Consider the following 17,913-nt stretch of genomic DNA (forward strand, 5'->3'; position numbering starts at 1 on the left):
CCGTGAGAACAGGAGGCTCACACAGCACACCATGATCATCACCTTTGCAGTAATCCGCAGGGTCCTCCTGTTCCTCATCATCTGATCCCAGAATCTCCTCCTCTGGCTCTGGGGGTGTCGGATCTGGCAGCGGAGGTGGTGGTGGTGGTGGTGGTGGAGGTGGAGGAGGAACTAAAGGAGCTTTCTGTTGAGGCTCCGGCCTGAAATTGCAAGAAAATTTCTATTTACTCCCGAATATGAGATTACAGACATATCAGTTTTTTAATACGGAAAAAAATTAAATATGCTAAATACAATCAAGAAATGCTGATTTATGTCATTCCACCCATCCTAGCTGAATTCAAGCAATGATTCTCATACAAGTCAGAGGACACCTACTCCTTATTAACTATGGAGTATGTTTACAGTTATCTTTTCACTCAGAGATATAATATTTCTTAAGGTTTGACAATACAATGAGATTTTGATGAAATGAAAGAATATCCCCAAATTCTAACTAACAGCTCTGTTAGTTAGAAGCATCCCACAGGACTTAGAAAAGGCCCAAACAGTCCTCAACTTATAAAGGTCTTACCTTCCCTTGTTTGAAAAATTACCATTTCCTTCCCATACAAAAAAGTAGGAGGGGGAAAACAAGATGATTGGGAGGGGTTAGATGGAGGGAAATGTGGACAAAAACATGAGAAGGGGTATCAATGTGTAAGAACTAATGCACCTACTACCTGGCGAATGTACATGTAACCCCTCTATACATTACCCCAACAATAAAAATTAAATTAAATTTTAAAAATTAAAAAAATAAAAACTCAGAAAAAGGGATTAATATATATATATATACTGTACCTGAAGTGTAGCATTTAATTTAATAATTCAGTTATGTATCAATCTTGCTTCAGAAACATTGCCTGAAGTCTGGGTATACAACTCACTGTAAAACATTTGCCTAGCGTATGCAAAACACTGGGTTTGATTCCCAGCACTTCAAGAAAAAAAAAAAAAAGCACACACACATACACACACACATAAAAAGAGCACTGCCAAAACAAGAAATTAAAGGTAACAGCCACTGCCAATCAAACACAAATATACTCTGTATGCTCTACATGATTTACAAAGGGCATTACAATTTGAACTTTAAAAAAGGTTAAATAGGGGCCTGGAGTTTGGCCTAGTGGTAGAGTGCTTGCCTAGCATGCACGGAGACCCGGGTTCAATTCCTCAGTACCCCACATACATAGCCAAAAGCCGGAAGTAGTGCTGAGGCTCAAGTGGTAGAGCTCTAGCCTTGAGAAAGTCCAAGGACAGTGTTCAAGCCCTGAGCCCAAGCTCAGGACTGGCAAAAAAAAAAAAAAAAAAAAGGTTAAATAATGTTTAATGTAATCCTTTGCAAAGGACAGAAAAATTCAGGATATAAGAAAAAACCACTTGGAGGGTTAAAGATCCAAACTTTATGGTATGTAAAATAACCCACACATACACTAATTACAATTTCATAAATTCCTACTCACATAATGGGATTCTATAGAATCAAGCTATTACTATAAAAGTTAATTACTATTCCTAACTATGTCCCAGTGGGGAAAACATAACGTAGTGCCTTAACTTGGATACCAGAAGCATCTGGCTCCAAAGCAGTGCTTCCTGATGTGACCATTGTTGCTCTACCTGTACTGGTATCCGCTATCCTATAGAATACTTATAGCATCCTTGGCCTTTAGCTACTGTGTGTCAAAAGCACCCTCCCCTCAACTTGTGATCTAAAAGGGGAAAAAAAGTTCAGATATTAATAAATATTCCAGTGGAATAAGGGGAATGCAAAATATTTCCACAGGGAATTATTGCACCAGTAGTATTTTCTACATGGCAGCTTTATGAATGGTCTGTATCAGTGAACAGAATTAAGAGACTAATTTTCACTGTCCATTTTCTCTCACTTGAGGTGCACAGGGACCTTCATTATAATGTGGGCTTTCATTTACTTTTTTTTTTAACCAAACCATTGATCTGCCCACATCATATAACAAAATTGCATTTTCCAGTGAGGACTACATTGTGAAGAGGCAAGTAGAAAGCTTCATAAAAGCCATTTCTACCAAGTTAAAGGGTTAAATCAGGATACCATGATACACACAAGGGCCTGACATGTGACATACTAAAACATCTAGCACTGTGCTGCACAATACAGTGGCTACAGGCCACAGAAAGGTTCTGAGCACATAAAATGTGACAAGTTTAAGCAGAGCATGGTGGCTCACACTTGTAATCCTAGCTACTTAAAGAGGCTGAGATCTGAGGATCAAGGTTCAAAGCCAATTGGACACAAAAGGACCTGAGACTCTTAGCTCCAATTAACCTCAATAAAATGGGATGTGAGACTTGGCTCAAGGGTAGCGTGGTAGCCTTGAGCTGAAGAGCTCAGGGACAGTACCCAGGCCGAGTTCAAGCCCCATGATCCACAAAAAAAAAAAAGTGACAAGTTCAAATTGAGATGTATTAAGTTTAAAATACTTGATTTTATACTTAATTTCCAAAGCTTAGTACAAAAATGGTAAAATATTAATAATCAATTTATAAATTTAGTTTTATACATGAGTTAAAGTACATTACCAGCTTTAATTTCACTGGACTCTTTTGACCTTTTTTAATGTAGCTACTAGAATCTTAAACTAGAAAGATGTTAAGCTGTATTTCTACTGAACAGTATTACTTTAGACCCTCCAGGAAGTATGACACAAGTTTGTGACTGTCTTAGGAGAAAAATGCTATTGTGTAGAAAACTAAAGCTGGATCCTTTATGTCACCCTGCACCAGAATGAATTCCAAATGGATCAAACACCTTGAGGTAAAAGCAGATACTCTGAAAACTTTACAGGAAGGAATAGGAGACACAATAGGACTCCTTGGCACAGGTAAAAACTTTCTTAGGTGGGTACCAGTGGCTCATGCCTGTAATCCTAGCTACTCAGGAGGCTGAGATCTGAGGATTAAGGTTCAAAGTCAGCCTGGACACAAAAGGACCTGAGACTTTTATCTCCAATTAACCACTAGAAATCGAGAAGTGGGGCTTGGCTCAAGGGTTAGATGTCCCTGAACTGAAGAGCTCAGGACAGTGCCCAGACCAAGTTCAAGTCCCATGACCCACAAGAGAGAGAGAGAGAGAGACAGAGAGAGAGACAGAGAGACAGAGACAGAGACAGCGAGAGGGATCTGAAGAGGAAATAAGAATGACCTTTAGACACATGAAGAAATGCATGACACATCTCTGGCCATACAAGAAATGCAAAACAAAACAACATTGAGACTTCACCCCACTCTAGTTAGAATGGCCATTACCAAGAAATCTAATAACAAATGCTGGCAGGGATGTGGCCAGGAGAGATCACTACTACACTGGTGGTGAACTACTGGTTATGAGGCTCAGACATTAGAATCACTTGGGGGAAATCTGGAAACTACTAATGCCCAAAGTCCACTCCCAAGATGTTGGGGTTAACAGCTTGTGTGAGTACTATTAGGCTAGATCTTGTAGGTTGACATTCCCTTTATATTATTTCTGATGATTATTTATCTGTGTCCTATTTTCACAAAGAAATGTTGAATGCAAGTGGGAGTATAAACTCATTCAACCACTCTGGGAATCAGTATGGTGATTTCTCAAAAAACTAAACATAGAGCTCCCCTATGACTCAGCAAGTCCAAATGTCCAGAAACAAGGACATACTAAACTTACTAGCACAACAATGTTCATTGCAGCATTATTTACCATAGCTAAGATATGGAACCAACCCAGATGCCCCTCAGTAGATGAATGGATCAAGATGTGACACTTATACACAATGGAATTCAATGCTGCCAACAGAAAGAATGACATCGCCCATTGGTAAGGAAATGGAATGACTTGGAAAAAAATCATATTAAGTAAGTCAGGCCCAAAGGAGCATAGGCTCCATGGCATCCCTCATTTTTAATTAGTATACATCTAGGACTCTCCTAGCAGAGGATCACAATAGCTCAAAAGCTATGTACATATAGTCATACAGGATGAGATAAACACAATGAACTCTAGGTTATAGAAACAACAGGTTTATCTTTGTGACTGTTGTTCTTAATGTGCTATGTGAAGTTATTTCCTATCTCTTTTTTTCCACTTATGATTAATCTCATGTGGTTACTGTATCTGATTTTGTTACCTGGTATATTGTATATATGCTTATTGTTTATTTGAAATAGGGAAGGAACAGGGGAAAAAAAACATGAGACGGGGTATCAAGGTTTGAAAAGTAATGTACCCATTACCTGACAAATGTAACCCCTCTATACATTATCCCGACAATAAAATATAATAATAAAAAAAAAAGTCACTGTGTGACCTTATCTGGGTTAATGAACCAGTATGGTAGGACCAGAGAATTGCTTTCTGCCAAGAATTATGGAATATATAAATGAAATAGATGAAAAGGATAAAAGCAAAGAAAATTAGTGAAGGGAAATGTTGAAGGGAAATTAGTGAAGAAATGTTGAAACATTTATTCCAGGGAAGAGATAATAAACATAAAATTTGGAATTTATTTACGAAGATGAGTGCTTACCCTTCAGCAGTTTTATTTTGTTTTGTTTTGTTTTTAACTTTTCACTAAAGGTTGGCACTCTTCCACTTAAACCACAGCTCCACTGCTGGCTTTTTAGTAGTTAATTAGAAGTAAGAGTCTCACAAACTTTCAGTCCTGGGCTGGCTTCAAATCTGGATCCTGAGATCTCAGCCTCCTAAGTAGCTAGATTATAAACATAAACCACTGGTGTCCTACCCTCCTAATAGTGAAATACTACATTGTCCTGGGAGGAAGGTAGGTACCTGCCTAGGAAGTTCAAGATTCTCAATTCAAATCCCAATAGGCAGGGAAGGTGCTATTTTCTGCATGAGTAGACAACAGAAAAGAGAGGCTCAAAGAGATTAAACGAAAAGTAACTTCGGGGCTAAGGGCATGGCTCAAGAGTAGAGAGCCTGCCAAGCATGCATAGATCCTGAGTTCAAGCCCCAGTCCTGAACAAAGAAAGAAAGAAAAACAACAAGAAAAATAACTTCTGAAGCCGGGTGCTGGTGGCTCACACAGCTTATCCTAGTTACTCAGGAGAGATCTGAGGATCATGGCTCAAAGCCAGCCCAGGCAGAAAAGTCTTTGAGACTCATGTTCAAACAACTACCAGAAAACCGTAAGTGGCACTGTGGCTCAAGTGGTAGAGTGCTAGCCTTGACATGAAGAGCTCAGGGACAGCGCCCAGGCTCAGAGTTCAAGCCCCATGACTGACAAAAAAGAAAAAGAAAAAAAAAATGGCTTTAATTCATCTGAGTTTGGGCAGCAAGTAGAAGCCTCAGTAGCACAGAATACAGGGGAGATTGGTTAATATTTAGGAGGTATAATAAAAAGGGATAATACCAGCTATATGCTGATGGTCTCTGCTGTAATTCAAATAAAAAAGCAGAGACCATCAGTATATCAGCCTAAAGGCTTTCTAGGCAAGTGAGACTGTCAAAAGAAATTGAAAATAAAGAGGCCAAGCGAAAAACCTAGTTCAGAGCCAAATTCAAGAATCAAGACACCAATAGTCTAGATTCCTGGATTCCTGACCTATAAACAATAACCCTTACTATAAACATCAATATAATTTTAAAAGATTCAAATGCTGACTTCAGGAGATAGGGAGGTAGCCCAGTGCTAGGACATATGCTTATTTTGCACACATAAAGCCCTAAGCTTTTTCTCTAGCCACAATAAAGGGTATTTCAGAGGGGGGAAAAAAACCCTCAGGTAAGCCTATTTTTACATTAGGATAAAAATTGTATAAAGTAAAAACTAGCAAACTAAAAACCTCTTAGCTAAAAGCTTTGTAAGCAGTCTGAAGTCTTCTGGGTACAGGGTAAATGAACCATTTAATAAGATCTATAATGGTGGAACTTGCAATGACCACTGATTGCTTCATGCTTCTCATAGTAAATTATGCAAGATATATCACTTTTAACAAAATTTCAGCAAACCTCTACAAGCCTTAAATCTAATGGCATCTGCAATTACTAAACTTCAAATGAAGTCAACTTTATATCCCCTAAAGTAGTTTACAGGAAATAAATGAAATGTGTTATACAATGTTGAAGCTAATAACCACATAAAAACAAGTAAAAATCCAGTTTTTTATCCTCAATTCAAGTGCCTAAGAGTTACTACTGATGGTGACTGTACAGAATGAATGAGCCGTGCAGAGCAGAACATTTCTATAACCAGAGAACATTATACTGAAAGCACTGCTTTGAACCTCATCCAGCATATCATTACTATAAAAGCATTTAGAAATTTTTCTACACACCTTTAAGTAACAGTAATTTTTTTTAAATTTCCAATTAAGCAAATTTTAACAACTTCCAATTAAACAAATAATTACTATATTTGAGCACACTGGCTCAGCACATACTGGAATTTACCTTAGCTCTATATACTTGTATCAAGTATCTACTTACTTTTTCTATAAACAGCAATATACTAGGGCCCAAATGTCCATCAACATATACCAGATTTGATAACTAAATTATAATAAATGAATACATCTATACAACTATGCCAGAAAGAATGAGGCAAATGGTATTAAGGAAACAATTACATTCACAGATACATTAAAAGGAGAAAAAGTACTTAGAAGTAAATTTAACATTTTCAACATTGTTGAAAGAACTTAAATACTCCCTAATAAAAACATGTCTAACTTTATAAACTGTAGAATAAACAGCAATGTGCCCTAGTTGATGCACATATTGAATATAAATTCATGTTCTTTGAAGAAATTAACCATTTTTAAAACTTCCTATGGAAATACCAAGTTCCAGACCTAACAATGAATCTTGAAAAGCAAAATGAGAATATCCACACTTCCCAATTACACATATTACAAAGAGTGTATTAGCCAGGTACCACTGGCTCATGTCTTATAAGGCTGGCTCCTCAGAAGGCTGAGACCTGGCATATTGCAGTTTAAAGCCAGCCAAGGTAGATAAGTCCAAAAGTCTCCATTTCCAGAATACTCATCAAAAAGCTGGGTTATGGTATTCTCCACCACAGCCTCTCCCTAGGCCAGTGGCATTGGCAGGGAGGGGGACAGTAGTGTAGATGCCTACCCTGCCTCAGTGAAGATACCATATTGAGTAAACAAAGATTGAGCTTTGTATTGAAGGCATCTGGAATAGTGCTACAGTTTGAACAAATTAAATAGATTGAATAATTTAAAAGATTTCACATTATGAGAGAATCCCTTTTTGTCAACCTAATGAAGCATTCAAGGAAGTCTTCTGACTCTTTTCAAGATGAACTTGAAGACTATATTAAAGTACAAAATTTTAGCCAAAGGCTTAGAGCCAAAGACTTGTTTCAGAAAGATGAGAGATGACTGTTTGGAAACCTGTGGGTATAGAGAAGTCGAGTCCGGGCACAGGTACAAAATGTTTATCAGAAATTCCCATCTGGAACTATGCAGTCATATCCAAGATCATGCAATACTTCATAGAAAGTGGAAAACCAGTTACCTCAGTGGTTGCCAGGTCAGGACAGCAGGCTGAGACTAGAATCTCTGAGCTACTGTCATTTCGCCAGGGTCTGTTTCTCAGAAAAACTAGTACCCCCGAACCTTAGTCAGCAAGAATATAATTGTGGTCTATACAATGTAGAATCTGGAGTTCCCAAACACCTTTTCATACAATACTAGTGCCCCTCAATCTAGTCATAAACAGATGCATCACAACAGAAAAAGGCACCCAGAGGAAGGCAGAGAAAAACCAGAGGAAGAAAGGCCTACGCATAAGAGGAAAAGAATTTCTGAGGAAGTAGATTTAGACAAACACAAAAGCATCCAAAGAAAAGAAAATGAAAGTAGAAACTGGACAGGTCAATACAGAAAAGCTTACAAACAGATAGCAGGGCAAGGTGGCTCACACCTGTAATCTCAGCTCCTCGGGAGACTGAGATCTGAGGACCAAGTTCAGAGCCAATGGGGCACAAAAGGACCCAAGACTCTCATGGGTAGGGTGGTAGCGTTGAGCTGAAGAGCTCAGGGACAGTGCCGAGGCTGAGTTCAATCCCCATGATCCAGAAAGAAAAAAGAGAGGGAGAGGGAGAGGGGCAGAAGGGAGGGAGGGAGAGGGAAGGAGGGAGAGGGAGGGAGGGAGAGAGGAAGGGGAGGGGGAGAGTGGAGAAGGGGAGAGGGAGAGGGAGAGGGAGAGGGAGAGGGAGAAGGGGAGGGAGAAGGGGGGAGGGAGAAGGGGAGAGGGAGAAGGGGAGAGGGAGAAGGGGAGAGGAAGAAGGAGGGTGGTAGGCAGGTAGGCAGGTAGGCAGGTAGGCAGGCAGGCAGGCAGGCAGACAGGCAGACAGGCAGGCAGGCAGGCAGGCAGGCAGACAGGCAGGCAGGCAGGCAGGCAGGCAGGCAGGCAGGCAGGCTGGCTGGCTGGCTGGCTGGCTGGCTGGCTGGCTTAAGAATCAAAAGGAGAAAAAGAGCCAAGAAGTAGCCTCTAAGAAAGAGGACCGTAAGCATAGGAAAGAGAAAAAGGAACAAGGCAAAGAAAGGACAAAGGAGGAAATTCTGTGGGATTAGTCTATCCTCAGATTTTGAAAACTCTCTGATTAGTTCTCCTGAGGTTTAACTGAAAAGACTTGGGGCACTTGGTTCTATGATACTCATATCACTTATCTTATTTATTTTATTTGAACACATACTTGTAACTAAGGCCAGGTGAACAAGAAGTATTTAGTATGCTTGGTCTCCCACATGGAAATTACTTTTCATTATTTTCCAAAAGCATTTTAATGGTTTTCTTACATGAAATGTCCCTTTTTGAGGGTGGCTCTGCTTGTATTCATCAAATCGCCATGATGGTGGAATTAATTTCCCTGGTAGATGATTTATTTTAAAATGGAGAATTAATAGATGGCAGAATGTTTTTTGGCTGGGTTTTCATTTTGAACTGGACATTTTAATGGTCATTGGTTTTGTCTATGAAGCAAATTAGATTTTTTTCTTTGTTAGATCTAATTTGCACTGTATTTTGTAGACTGGAAAGTGAGAAATGAAATATATAATAAAAATAATAAGCTTATCTTGCATAGAGTTTTAAAAGTTTAAAAGTATCCTCATACAAAATCAGTTTATATTCTGGAAATGATTATAATAAAGTGTTCTAATTTCTGCAAAAAAATAAAAATAAAAAAGCTGGGTCAGAGGCAGAGCTCAAGCAGTAGCAGGCCAGTCGTGAGTGAGTGAGCAAGCATGAGGACCCTGAATTCAAGCACCAGTACCACACATGCACGCACATGTGCACACATACATGCACGCACACACAGACGCGTGCACACACACACACAGATGATATGCTACTGAAATAGGACTAGAAATAGAAAATGATGCTATAGGCCAGGTGCCAGTGACTTATGCCTGCAATCCCACCTATTCAGGAGGCTGAGATCTGAGGACCATGGTTTGAAGCCAGCTCAGGCAGGAAAGTCCCTGTGAGACTCATTTTCAATTAACCACTCAAAATCTCAAAGTGTCACAGAATGGGTCCAATTTCTAAATATATGAATTAAAACAAAATTCCTACAGACAACAGTAGCAAATGAGAAGGTCTTATTAGGGAAAATATGTGTAAACGTCTTCAAAGATGTTCAAGTACATTAATATTCTGGCTGGATTATCAATTTTTCAGCAATTGGTAGATACTTACAGGATCCAACAGAAAGAAAAAGAAAAGGAAATTTTCCAAGGAAACAAAAAGGATTCTGGAAACATCAAATCCAATTCCAATGGGAGAGGGTTAAGAACAAACTAATAGTAGATTACTATTCTAGCCAATACTAATCCTAGAAAGACACAGGATAACATACTACTGGTGCTTCTTCAGAAGAGAACAAAGGGAAACTTCCTCCTTGAAATTGTAATGTCAGCCAAGCATGGTGGCTCACACCTATGTAATCCTACTCACTCAGGAGGCTGAGATATGAGGATCTCGGTTCAAAGCCAGCCCCCTGGCACTAAAAAAAGTGAGACTCTTATCTCCAATTAATCACTAGAAAATGGGAAGCAAGAAGGGAAGCAAGAAGTGGGAAGGAGATTAGTTCAAAGCCAGCCCCTAAAGAAAGTGAGATTCTTATCTCTAATTAATCACTAGAAAATAGGAAGCAAGAAGGGTAGCAAGAAGTGGGAAGCAAGAAGCAAGCTCAGGGGCAACACCCAGGCCCAGAGTTCAAGCCTCATGGTCCACAAAAAATAAATAAATAAATAAAAATAAAGTTAAATATAATGGTCCTTTGACATAAACAGGGTATTGGTTTTGGAGGAAACACAAGACAAGTTTTGAAAAGTGGGACAGTATAAACCTTTTATATTAAATGGCATAGAATTCACATGTAATCTATTCACAATCTCTCATATATTTTTATTTTTTACTTTTTGTGAGCCTGGGGCTTAAACCATTTTCCTCCTATAGAACCATGCCCAGTTCTCAAGGTTAATGTCACAGAGTATTCTCTCATTGCTTTCCCTAATTAATCCCTGAATCATAACGTTGTTTCTCCTGTGGTGCATCCCTGTCCATTCCCACTGTCAGAAATAGTCCAAACTCCATCCTCAGCAATAGCCATTCAACCCACCTTCCTTTGCCAGAGCCAATTTTCCAAAATAGAGATATGTAACTTGTTGTTTTGCTGCTTGAAAGTAGTATTTTTTTCTTCAGATTACAAATAGATAATTTAAAATCTATAAATCATAGAGCTATAAACTGATTACAGCTCTAATCTCCAAAAATACGCCATACTCCATGTATTTCCTTCCAATTTTCGTGCACATATATTTCATAGAATTAGAAATAACTTTCAAAAATATTTTGTCATAAAAAGCCCTACAAAACCCTCCCCTTAAAAAAAAAAAGTTTATCTTGTTTTGAAGACTAGTCCATGCTGGTCTTGAATTCTCTGTCCACCTGGCTTAGTCTCCCAAGTGCCAGTATTACACCACATCTGGATCATGTAAAAAGGGACAGGCTGCTTCATTATACAGCTCTATTAATTTCTTTATTATTTTCAGTCTAGAAGAGATTATATATACTGTGAAAAACATACTTGCCATGAACCTTTATCTACACTTCATAAACAATATTTTTAGGGCACAGAATCAAAAGTAATATTAACAGATCAAAGATTAGAGACATTTAAAATGCAAATTTGGCCAGGATGGAGATACTACTATTCTAGATACTAAGAATTGGAGGACAGCTCTAGCAAAGTTAGAGATCTTTTCTCAAAAAGAAAATACAAAAGGGGCTGGGGTGTGGTTCAAATGACAGAGCACTTTGCCTAGCATTCAATGTGTGAGAGGTCTTAAGGGCAATCCTTCTTTAAAAATAAAAAAGCAAACAAGATGAGGGGTGGGGGAGGGGGGAAGGGAAATGGGGACCATGACATGTGAAAGGGTATCAATGTGTGGGAATTAAGGCACCATTTATCTGGCAAATATCATGTAACCCTTCTATTAATTACAATAAAAAAATATTAAAAAAAATAAAAAAGCAAAACCGAAAACAAAAAGACCCAAACTGCCAAAGCACGGGACAAATCATTTCTTCTTTACAATGACTTGTAACAATAAGTAGATAATGTTTTTATGAGATGTGAAGTAGATGAAACTAGAGCAAATCATGTTAAGTGAGATAAGTCAAGACTAAAGGACAAAAGGCGCATGGTGTCCTTGATATGTGGATATTAGATCCAAACAATACAACAGTGATGACTCGATATTCAGGTACCCAAGGTTATTGACACAGGGTTAGCGATATAAATATAACTACACTGACATAAAAATCTATGATGGGATATGTACTCTATAGACATAATGTTATATCAACTGATATGTATCTATGACAGACTCTCAGCTTAATTTTAATTATGTTCTAAAATTTATGTGCCAAAGATTTCATATAGAGATTCCCTTCTTGAGTATTTGTTAAACATGGCATTTGAAATATTTTAAAAATTTTTTTAAAAAGTATGTACCACCTGGACAATAAAATACAATTCTTTTTTTAAAAAAATATGTACATAGTCTAGGGATAGAATGCTTGCCTAGCATGCACAAAACTCTGGATTGGATTCCTCGGTACCACATATATAGAAAAAGCCAGAAGGGGTTCGATGACTCAAGTAGTAGAGCACTAGCCTTGAGAAAGCTCAAGGACAATGCTCAGGATCTGAGTTCAAGTCCCAGGACTGGCAAAGGAAAAGTATGTACAAGTCATGAGCTACACAGACTTTCCTTTGGGTTAAATCAAGATATAAGGATAGGACTGATTTTTTCCCCATCTACTCATGCATAGCTTTCTGTATCAGATTAGAAGTGACACTTTGGACATGAGAACTGGGACCATAAAAGGTTATCTTGTCCTTCTCCCCTAAAATCAAAAGGCTCTAAATTCCCAATCATTTACTGAAAGAAAGTACTCTAAACATTCAGAAAGAAAAAAGACAAATAATTTAAAAAACAAAGAATTTGAATAGACTTTTTTCCAAAAAAAGATACACTACAGCCACTAAGCACATAAAACTATGACCAACAAAATTAGTTTTGAAGAAAATTTCAATCAAAAGCATCATTTTATTCTATGTTAGTTAACTATAAAATGATAATATACCGGGGCCGAGAGTTTGGCCTAGTGGTAGAGTGCAAAAAAAAAAAAAGATAATATACCAAAAAGTGTACAGAAACTTCTTGAATTGAAGGTAGAAGTGTAATGGTTTAGCTGCTAATAATGAAAACCCAAATTTCTATCTGCTGATGAAAGCAATAAGTGATATATCCTTAAAATGAAAATTCTTCAGCAAAATACAACCAATTCACTATATTAATACCATATCTGCATGGTATTATTTCTAATCTGTTGACTTAACAGGAAAGATGTTGGTAACAAAAATAAACAGTGACTAAACCAATAGTAAATTGGTAGGGAAAAAGAAAAAGAAACGAAAGGTTTCTTCCACTGTTTAAAAGAATGGCTTACTACTAGTAGAAAATCAACTAGCTACTGCCAAAACAATATAGTGCCAGAATTTAAATCTTTGGAATAACATTTAGAAAATTTCCATTTAATCTGTATAAGGAAACATACCAATTTTCTGAAATTCTCAAAAAATGTTGTGGTAAACAAGTTTCAAAAGTTCCACAAAGCTATGGACATGGTAATGGAAATATAAACATAACTATATAGACATAAAAACCTATGACTCTACAGACATAATGTTTTATTTCATAAATTAATGTTTCTATGACATACAAACCCTTAGCCTAATTTTGATTAAGTTCTAAATACTAAGTCCCAGTAATTGTAAATAGAGATTCCCTTCTTGAACACTTGTTTGTTAAACTTGTCATTTAAAATATGATGTAAAAATAAATTCTTTAATAAATTCTTTAATAAAAAAAGTTCCAGGGGCCGGGAGTTTGGCCTAGTGGTTAAAGTGCTTGCCTAGCATGCATGAAGACCCAGGTTCGATTCCTCGGTACCACATACAGAGGAAAAAGCCGGAAGTGGTGCTGAGGCGCAAGTGGTAGAGCTCTAGCCTTGAGAAAGTCCAAGGACAGTGCTCAGGCCCTGAGCTCAAACCCAGGACTGGCAAAAAAAAAAAAAAAGATTCCATCACAAAAGATACAATAAGAATAAGTTTATTGCAATAAAAATAAGTTTATTTAGGAATAAAGACAGAAAAATGACAACAAAATAACCTATAAAAAACACTTTGGAGGCCAGGAGTTTGGCCTAGAGGTAGAGTGCTTGCCTAGCATGCATGAAGACCTGGGTTCGATTCCTCGGTACCACATACAAAGAAAAAGCCAGAAATGGTGCTGTGGCTCAAGTGGTAGAGCTCTAGCCTTGAGAAAACCCAAGGACAGTGCTCATGCCCTGAGCTCAAGCCCAAGACTGGCAAAAAAACAAAACAAAAAAAAAAAAAACAACAACAAAAAAAGCCGGATTCAAAATTACACACAGAAGTCTATACAATGCTTATATATAAAGCATTTTAGTTTATATAGGGATATTTAAGATTCTGCTGCAGTAAGTACAACTGTAAAGGGTCTTTGAAAGCTGCTCTTTCTCAACATTCAACTTAAATTTTCCCACAAAGTAATTTTTACTGATCTGCTATGCCCCAGATCAGTGCTATGCCCCATTTGTTTCCTTTGTAATATTCATTCACAAAACAAAGTTTCATTTTGTTTGCTTTGTTTAAGCTGCTTTTGCTATGAAACACTGACACCTTACTTATGCTCATGAATTGACTGGGGAATAGATAAAAGGTAGGGGTTCCAGCCTCATCCATTTTGTATCTATGTGTCTTTGCTCTAGTATTGGCTCTTGTGATTCCCTTGCAGCCATTTTGGAAGTGAGAAAGGGATCTGCAGGGGAGAGTAGTAGAGTAAAGGAACATATATACACCATGTTTATTTTAAAAGTAGTCCAGAAAAGCAAGAGAACTTAGGAGTGAGTTTTGCTCAACAAAGCATACAAAATCATTCAAAGATGACAGTGTGGGCCAGGAATTTGGCCTAGTAGTAGAGTGCTTGCCTAGCATACATGAAGCCCCAGGTTCCATTCCTCAGTACCACATATACAGAAAAGGCTGAAAGCGGTGATATGGCTTAAGTGGCTAAGTGCTAGCCTTGAGAAAAGAAGCTCAGAGCCACTGCCCAATCCTGAATTTATGCCCCAGGACTGGCCAAAAAAAGATGATAGTATTCTAAAGAGCCATCCTCTGTGTATGGGAAGGTGGGGGTGTGTAGAGATGGGAGAAGAAGAAACATTACAAAAACTCTTGTGCCCAACATCCTTTTTTTTTTTTTGTCAGTCCTGAGTCTTGACCTCAGGGCCTATGCACTATCTTTGGGTGTTCTCAAGGCTAGAGCTCTACCACTTGAGCCACAGCACCACTTCCGGCTTTTTTTATGTATATGGTACCAAGGAATTGAACCCAGGGCTTCATTCATGCTAGGCAAGCACTCTTCACAAGGCCACACTCCTGGCCCCTTCAATATTCTTAAATTCCTTAAAAATTTGTTGCTAATACCAGCATTAATAAATTTTAAAGTTTCCAAAGACAGTTTAATATTTAAATTAAAATAAAGACGATATTTTTGGAGATTGTCATTCAAATATTTGCAATCAAAGCATCTGAAATGAAGACATCATGAAAGTATAAATAACACAAAAAACATTCCTGAAAGGAGGAAAGGAAAGGAGGAAGGGAGAAAAAAAGGGTTGGTAAGAATATAAACTAGTGCCACCACTCAACTCAGAATGGAGGTTCCTGATAAAACTAAAACTAGAGCTACTTTATGACCCAGAGGTAACACTCTTGGGCATATATCTGAAGAAGTGTAAGTCAATATATGAGATAAATACCAACCTCTGCTTATTTCAGCTGTTTACAAGTGACAGACTATAAAATCAGCTGAGGTGGCCAACAAATGAGTCAATAAACAAAATATGGCAAACACACACACACATACACAATAATCACTACCACCATCACCACCACCATGGAATATTACTTAGCCATAAAGAAATTAAGTCATCCGAAGGAAAATGGAAAAAAACAAAGATCATCATGTTAAGTGAGATAAGACAAGCCCTAAAGACAAATATCAAATGTTTTTATTTATTTGTGAGATCTGGATCTAAAATGATGATGAAAATAGTAATAGTGGTTGGCCGAGAGTTTGGCCTAGTGGTTAAAGTGCTTGCCTAGCATGCGCGAAGACCCGGGTTCGATTCCTTGGTACCACATACATACAAAAAAAGCTGGAAGTGGTGCTGAGGCTCAAGTGGTAGAGCTCTAGCCTTGAGAAAGTCCAAGGACAGTGCTCAGGCCCTGAGCTCAAGCCCAGGACTGGCAAAAAAAAAAAAAAAAGAAAGAAAGAAAGAAAATAGTAACAGTGGTAGCAATAATAACAGGACATGAATGTAGGAGAACTATATGTATGTAAGGTAAATCAGAGTATAGGGGGAAAGGAAAGGATACTGTCTACCACATATGCATATTTGTATATATATATATATATATATATGCATGTGTTAGTTGATTAAGTTAGTATAGTAAAACCTACAAACCACTGTTTGAAAATGGAGTAAAGACAGAGGAGAAAGTGGAAATAAAATAGAGAGGAATATACTTTGAGTACTTGCTCCAAGTACACTATGCTCATATGTTTGGAATTATCAGTTATTAACATGCCAAACATTGTGAAACTAAAACTAAAAATAGTATTTACTAATACTTATCAAGTGCTACTTCATTCTATCCTTAAAAGGATTCAACAAAGTATTATGATCACTTTCTATAACCTGAGAAAGATTAACTTACCCAAGGTTCTAAAACTACAAAGTGACTAAATCATCCTTTAAAACAAGACTGTCTACAAAGAACATGCTCTTAACCAGTCAATTATGCATTGCCCTAAAGAGATAGACTTAAAATAACAAATTAGTTTTAAAAAAAAGCCAGGTACAGTGGCTGACACCTGTAATCCTAGCTACTCAGAAGGAGGCTGAGATCTGAGGATCACGGTTGAAAGCTAGCCCAGACAAGAAAAATCCATGAGACTCTTATCTCCAATTAACCACCAGAAAACTGGAAGCAGAGCTATGGCTCCAGGGGTAGGCTGGTAGCCTTGAGCTGAAGAGCTCAGAGACAGCACCCAGACCAGAGTTCAAGTCCTACAACAGCCAAAAATTAAAAGAGAAAGTGGAAAATACTAAAGCACTCTACCACTAGACCAAATTCCCGGCCCCAATCAGTGTCTTTTTAATCATTCCAACCAGTGAATGCTAAATATAACTTAAACTAACAAAGACTGAAGTTATTTCAACTTGTAATATATCGTCACAGAATTTTTACTATTTAAAATCAAGTTTCTGAGCTAGCTCACCCTAATATGAGAAATGCACATTGTTCTTAAGAGGAGAATCTCAGGGCCTGGAGTTTGGCCTAGTGGTAGAGTGTTTGCCTAGCATGCACAAAGACCTGGGTTTAATTCCTCGGTACCACATACACAGAAAAAGGCAGAAGTGGTGCTATGGCTCAAGTGGTAGAGTTCTAGCCTTGAGAAAAACTCAAGGACAGTGCTCAGGCCCTGAGCTAAAGCCCAGGACTGGCCAAAAATAAAAAAAATAAAAAGGAGGAGAATCTCCTTTATGTAAAGATTCACATTTTGAGACCGCTTTGTTTAATGTCTCTATGAACATTAAAAGAAAAGAAGAAAAAGGAACTGGAAGGTAATACTTGGTCCATCTTGATCGACAGTTTCAAACTTCGGTGTTTATCAGACTCTTTTCAAAGGCTTGATTATGTACGGATTTCTGGGCCTATCCTTATTTCACAGAAAGGGAGCAATGCCAGAGAGGTGGCATTTCTTTTTTATTTAATTTTATTGCAAAGGTAATCTACAGAGGGGTTACAGTTACATAAATAAGGTGGTAAGTACATTTCATATAGTACGTCACATAGTGTTACCCCCTCCCTCGTTTTCTTCGTCTTTCCCTCCCCACTCAGTTTTTACTTCGTAGCTCACTTTCTTTTCCCTACCTGCCTTGTTATACCCGCCTTGTGGGTATAACACTGTGGATGTTTAAAATCATCTTTGGTGAAGAAAGTACTATAGAAATTGAATAAAGTAAAAGTCTAAATCATCTTTATGAGACTTAGAAGAGTCTAAACACACTTCTGAATAAAATAGGTGGCATTTCTACCAAGTACTCAGGTGCTACCACATCACAGGATGATATAGGGTATGCTAGTCTCCATGCATATTATTAAGGATTTTCTTTTACCTCAGAAGAAT

The 17,913-nt window shown here is 37.8% G+C and overlaps 1 protein-coding gene and 1 pseudogene across 1 annotated transcript in view; one reads left to right on the top strand and one right to left on the bottom strand.

Annotated features, from left to right (window-relative positions):
• Srpk2 (SRSF protein kinase 2) overlaps positions 1-17,913 on the bottom strand; it is a 159,727-nt gene that overhangs the window by 62,379 nt on the left and 79,435 nt on the right. Inside the window, 1 exon segment of the mRNA XM_090332953.1 lies at positions 43-200. Coding sequence (XP_090189079.1) covers positions 43-200 — 158 coding nt within the window.
• On the top strand, positions 7,290-8,646 carry LOC150063265 (lysine-rich coiled-coil protein 1-like; annotated as a pseudogene).

This window comes from Megascapheus bottae, chromosome 5 (genome assembly GCF_031878675.1).
Source record: "Megascapheus bottae isolate mThoBot1 chromosome 5, mThoBot2.hap1, whole genome shotgun sequence".
Classification (NCBI taxonomy): Eukaryota; Metazoa; Chordata; class Mammalia; order Rodentia; family Geomyidae; genus Megascapheus; species Megascapheus bottae.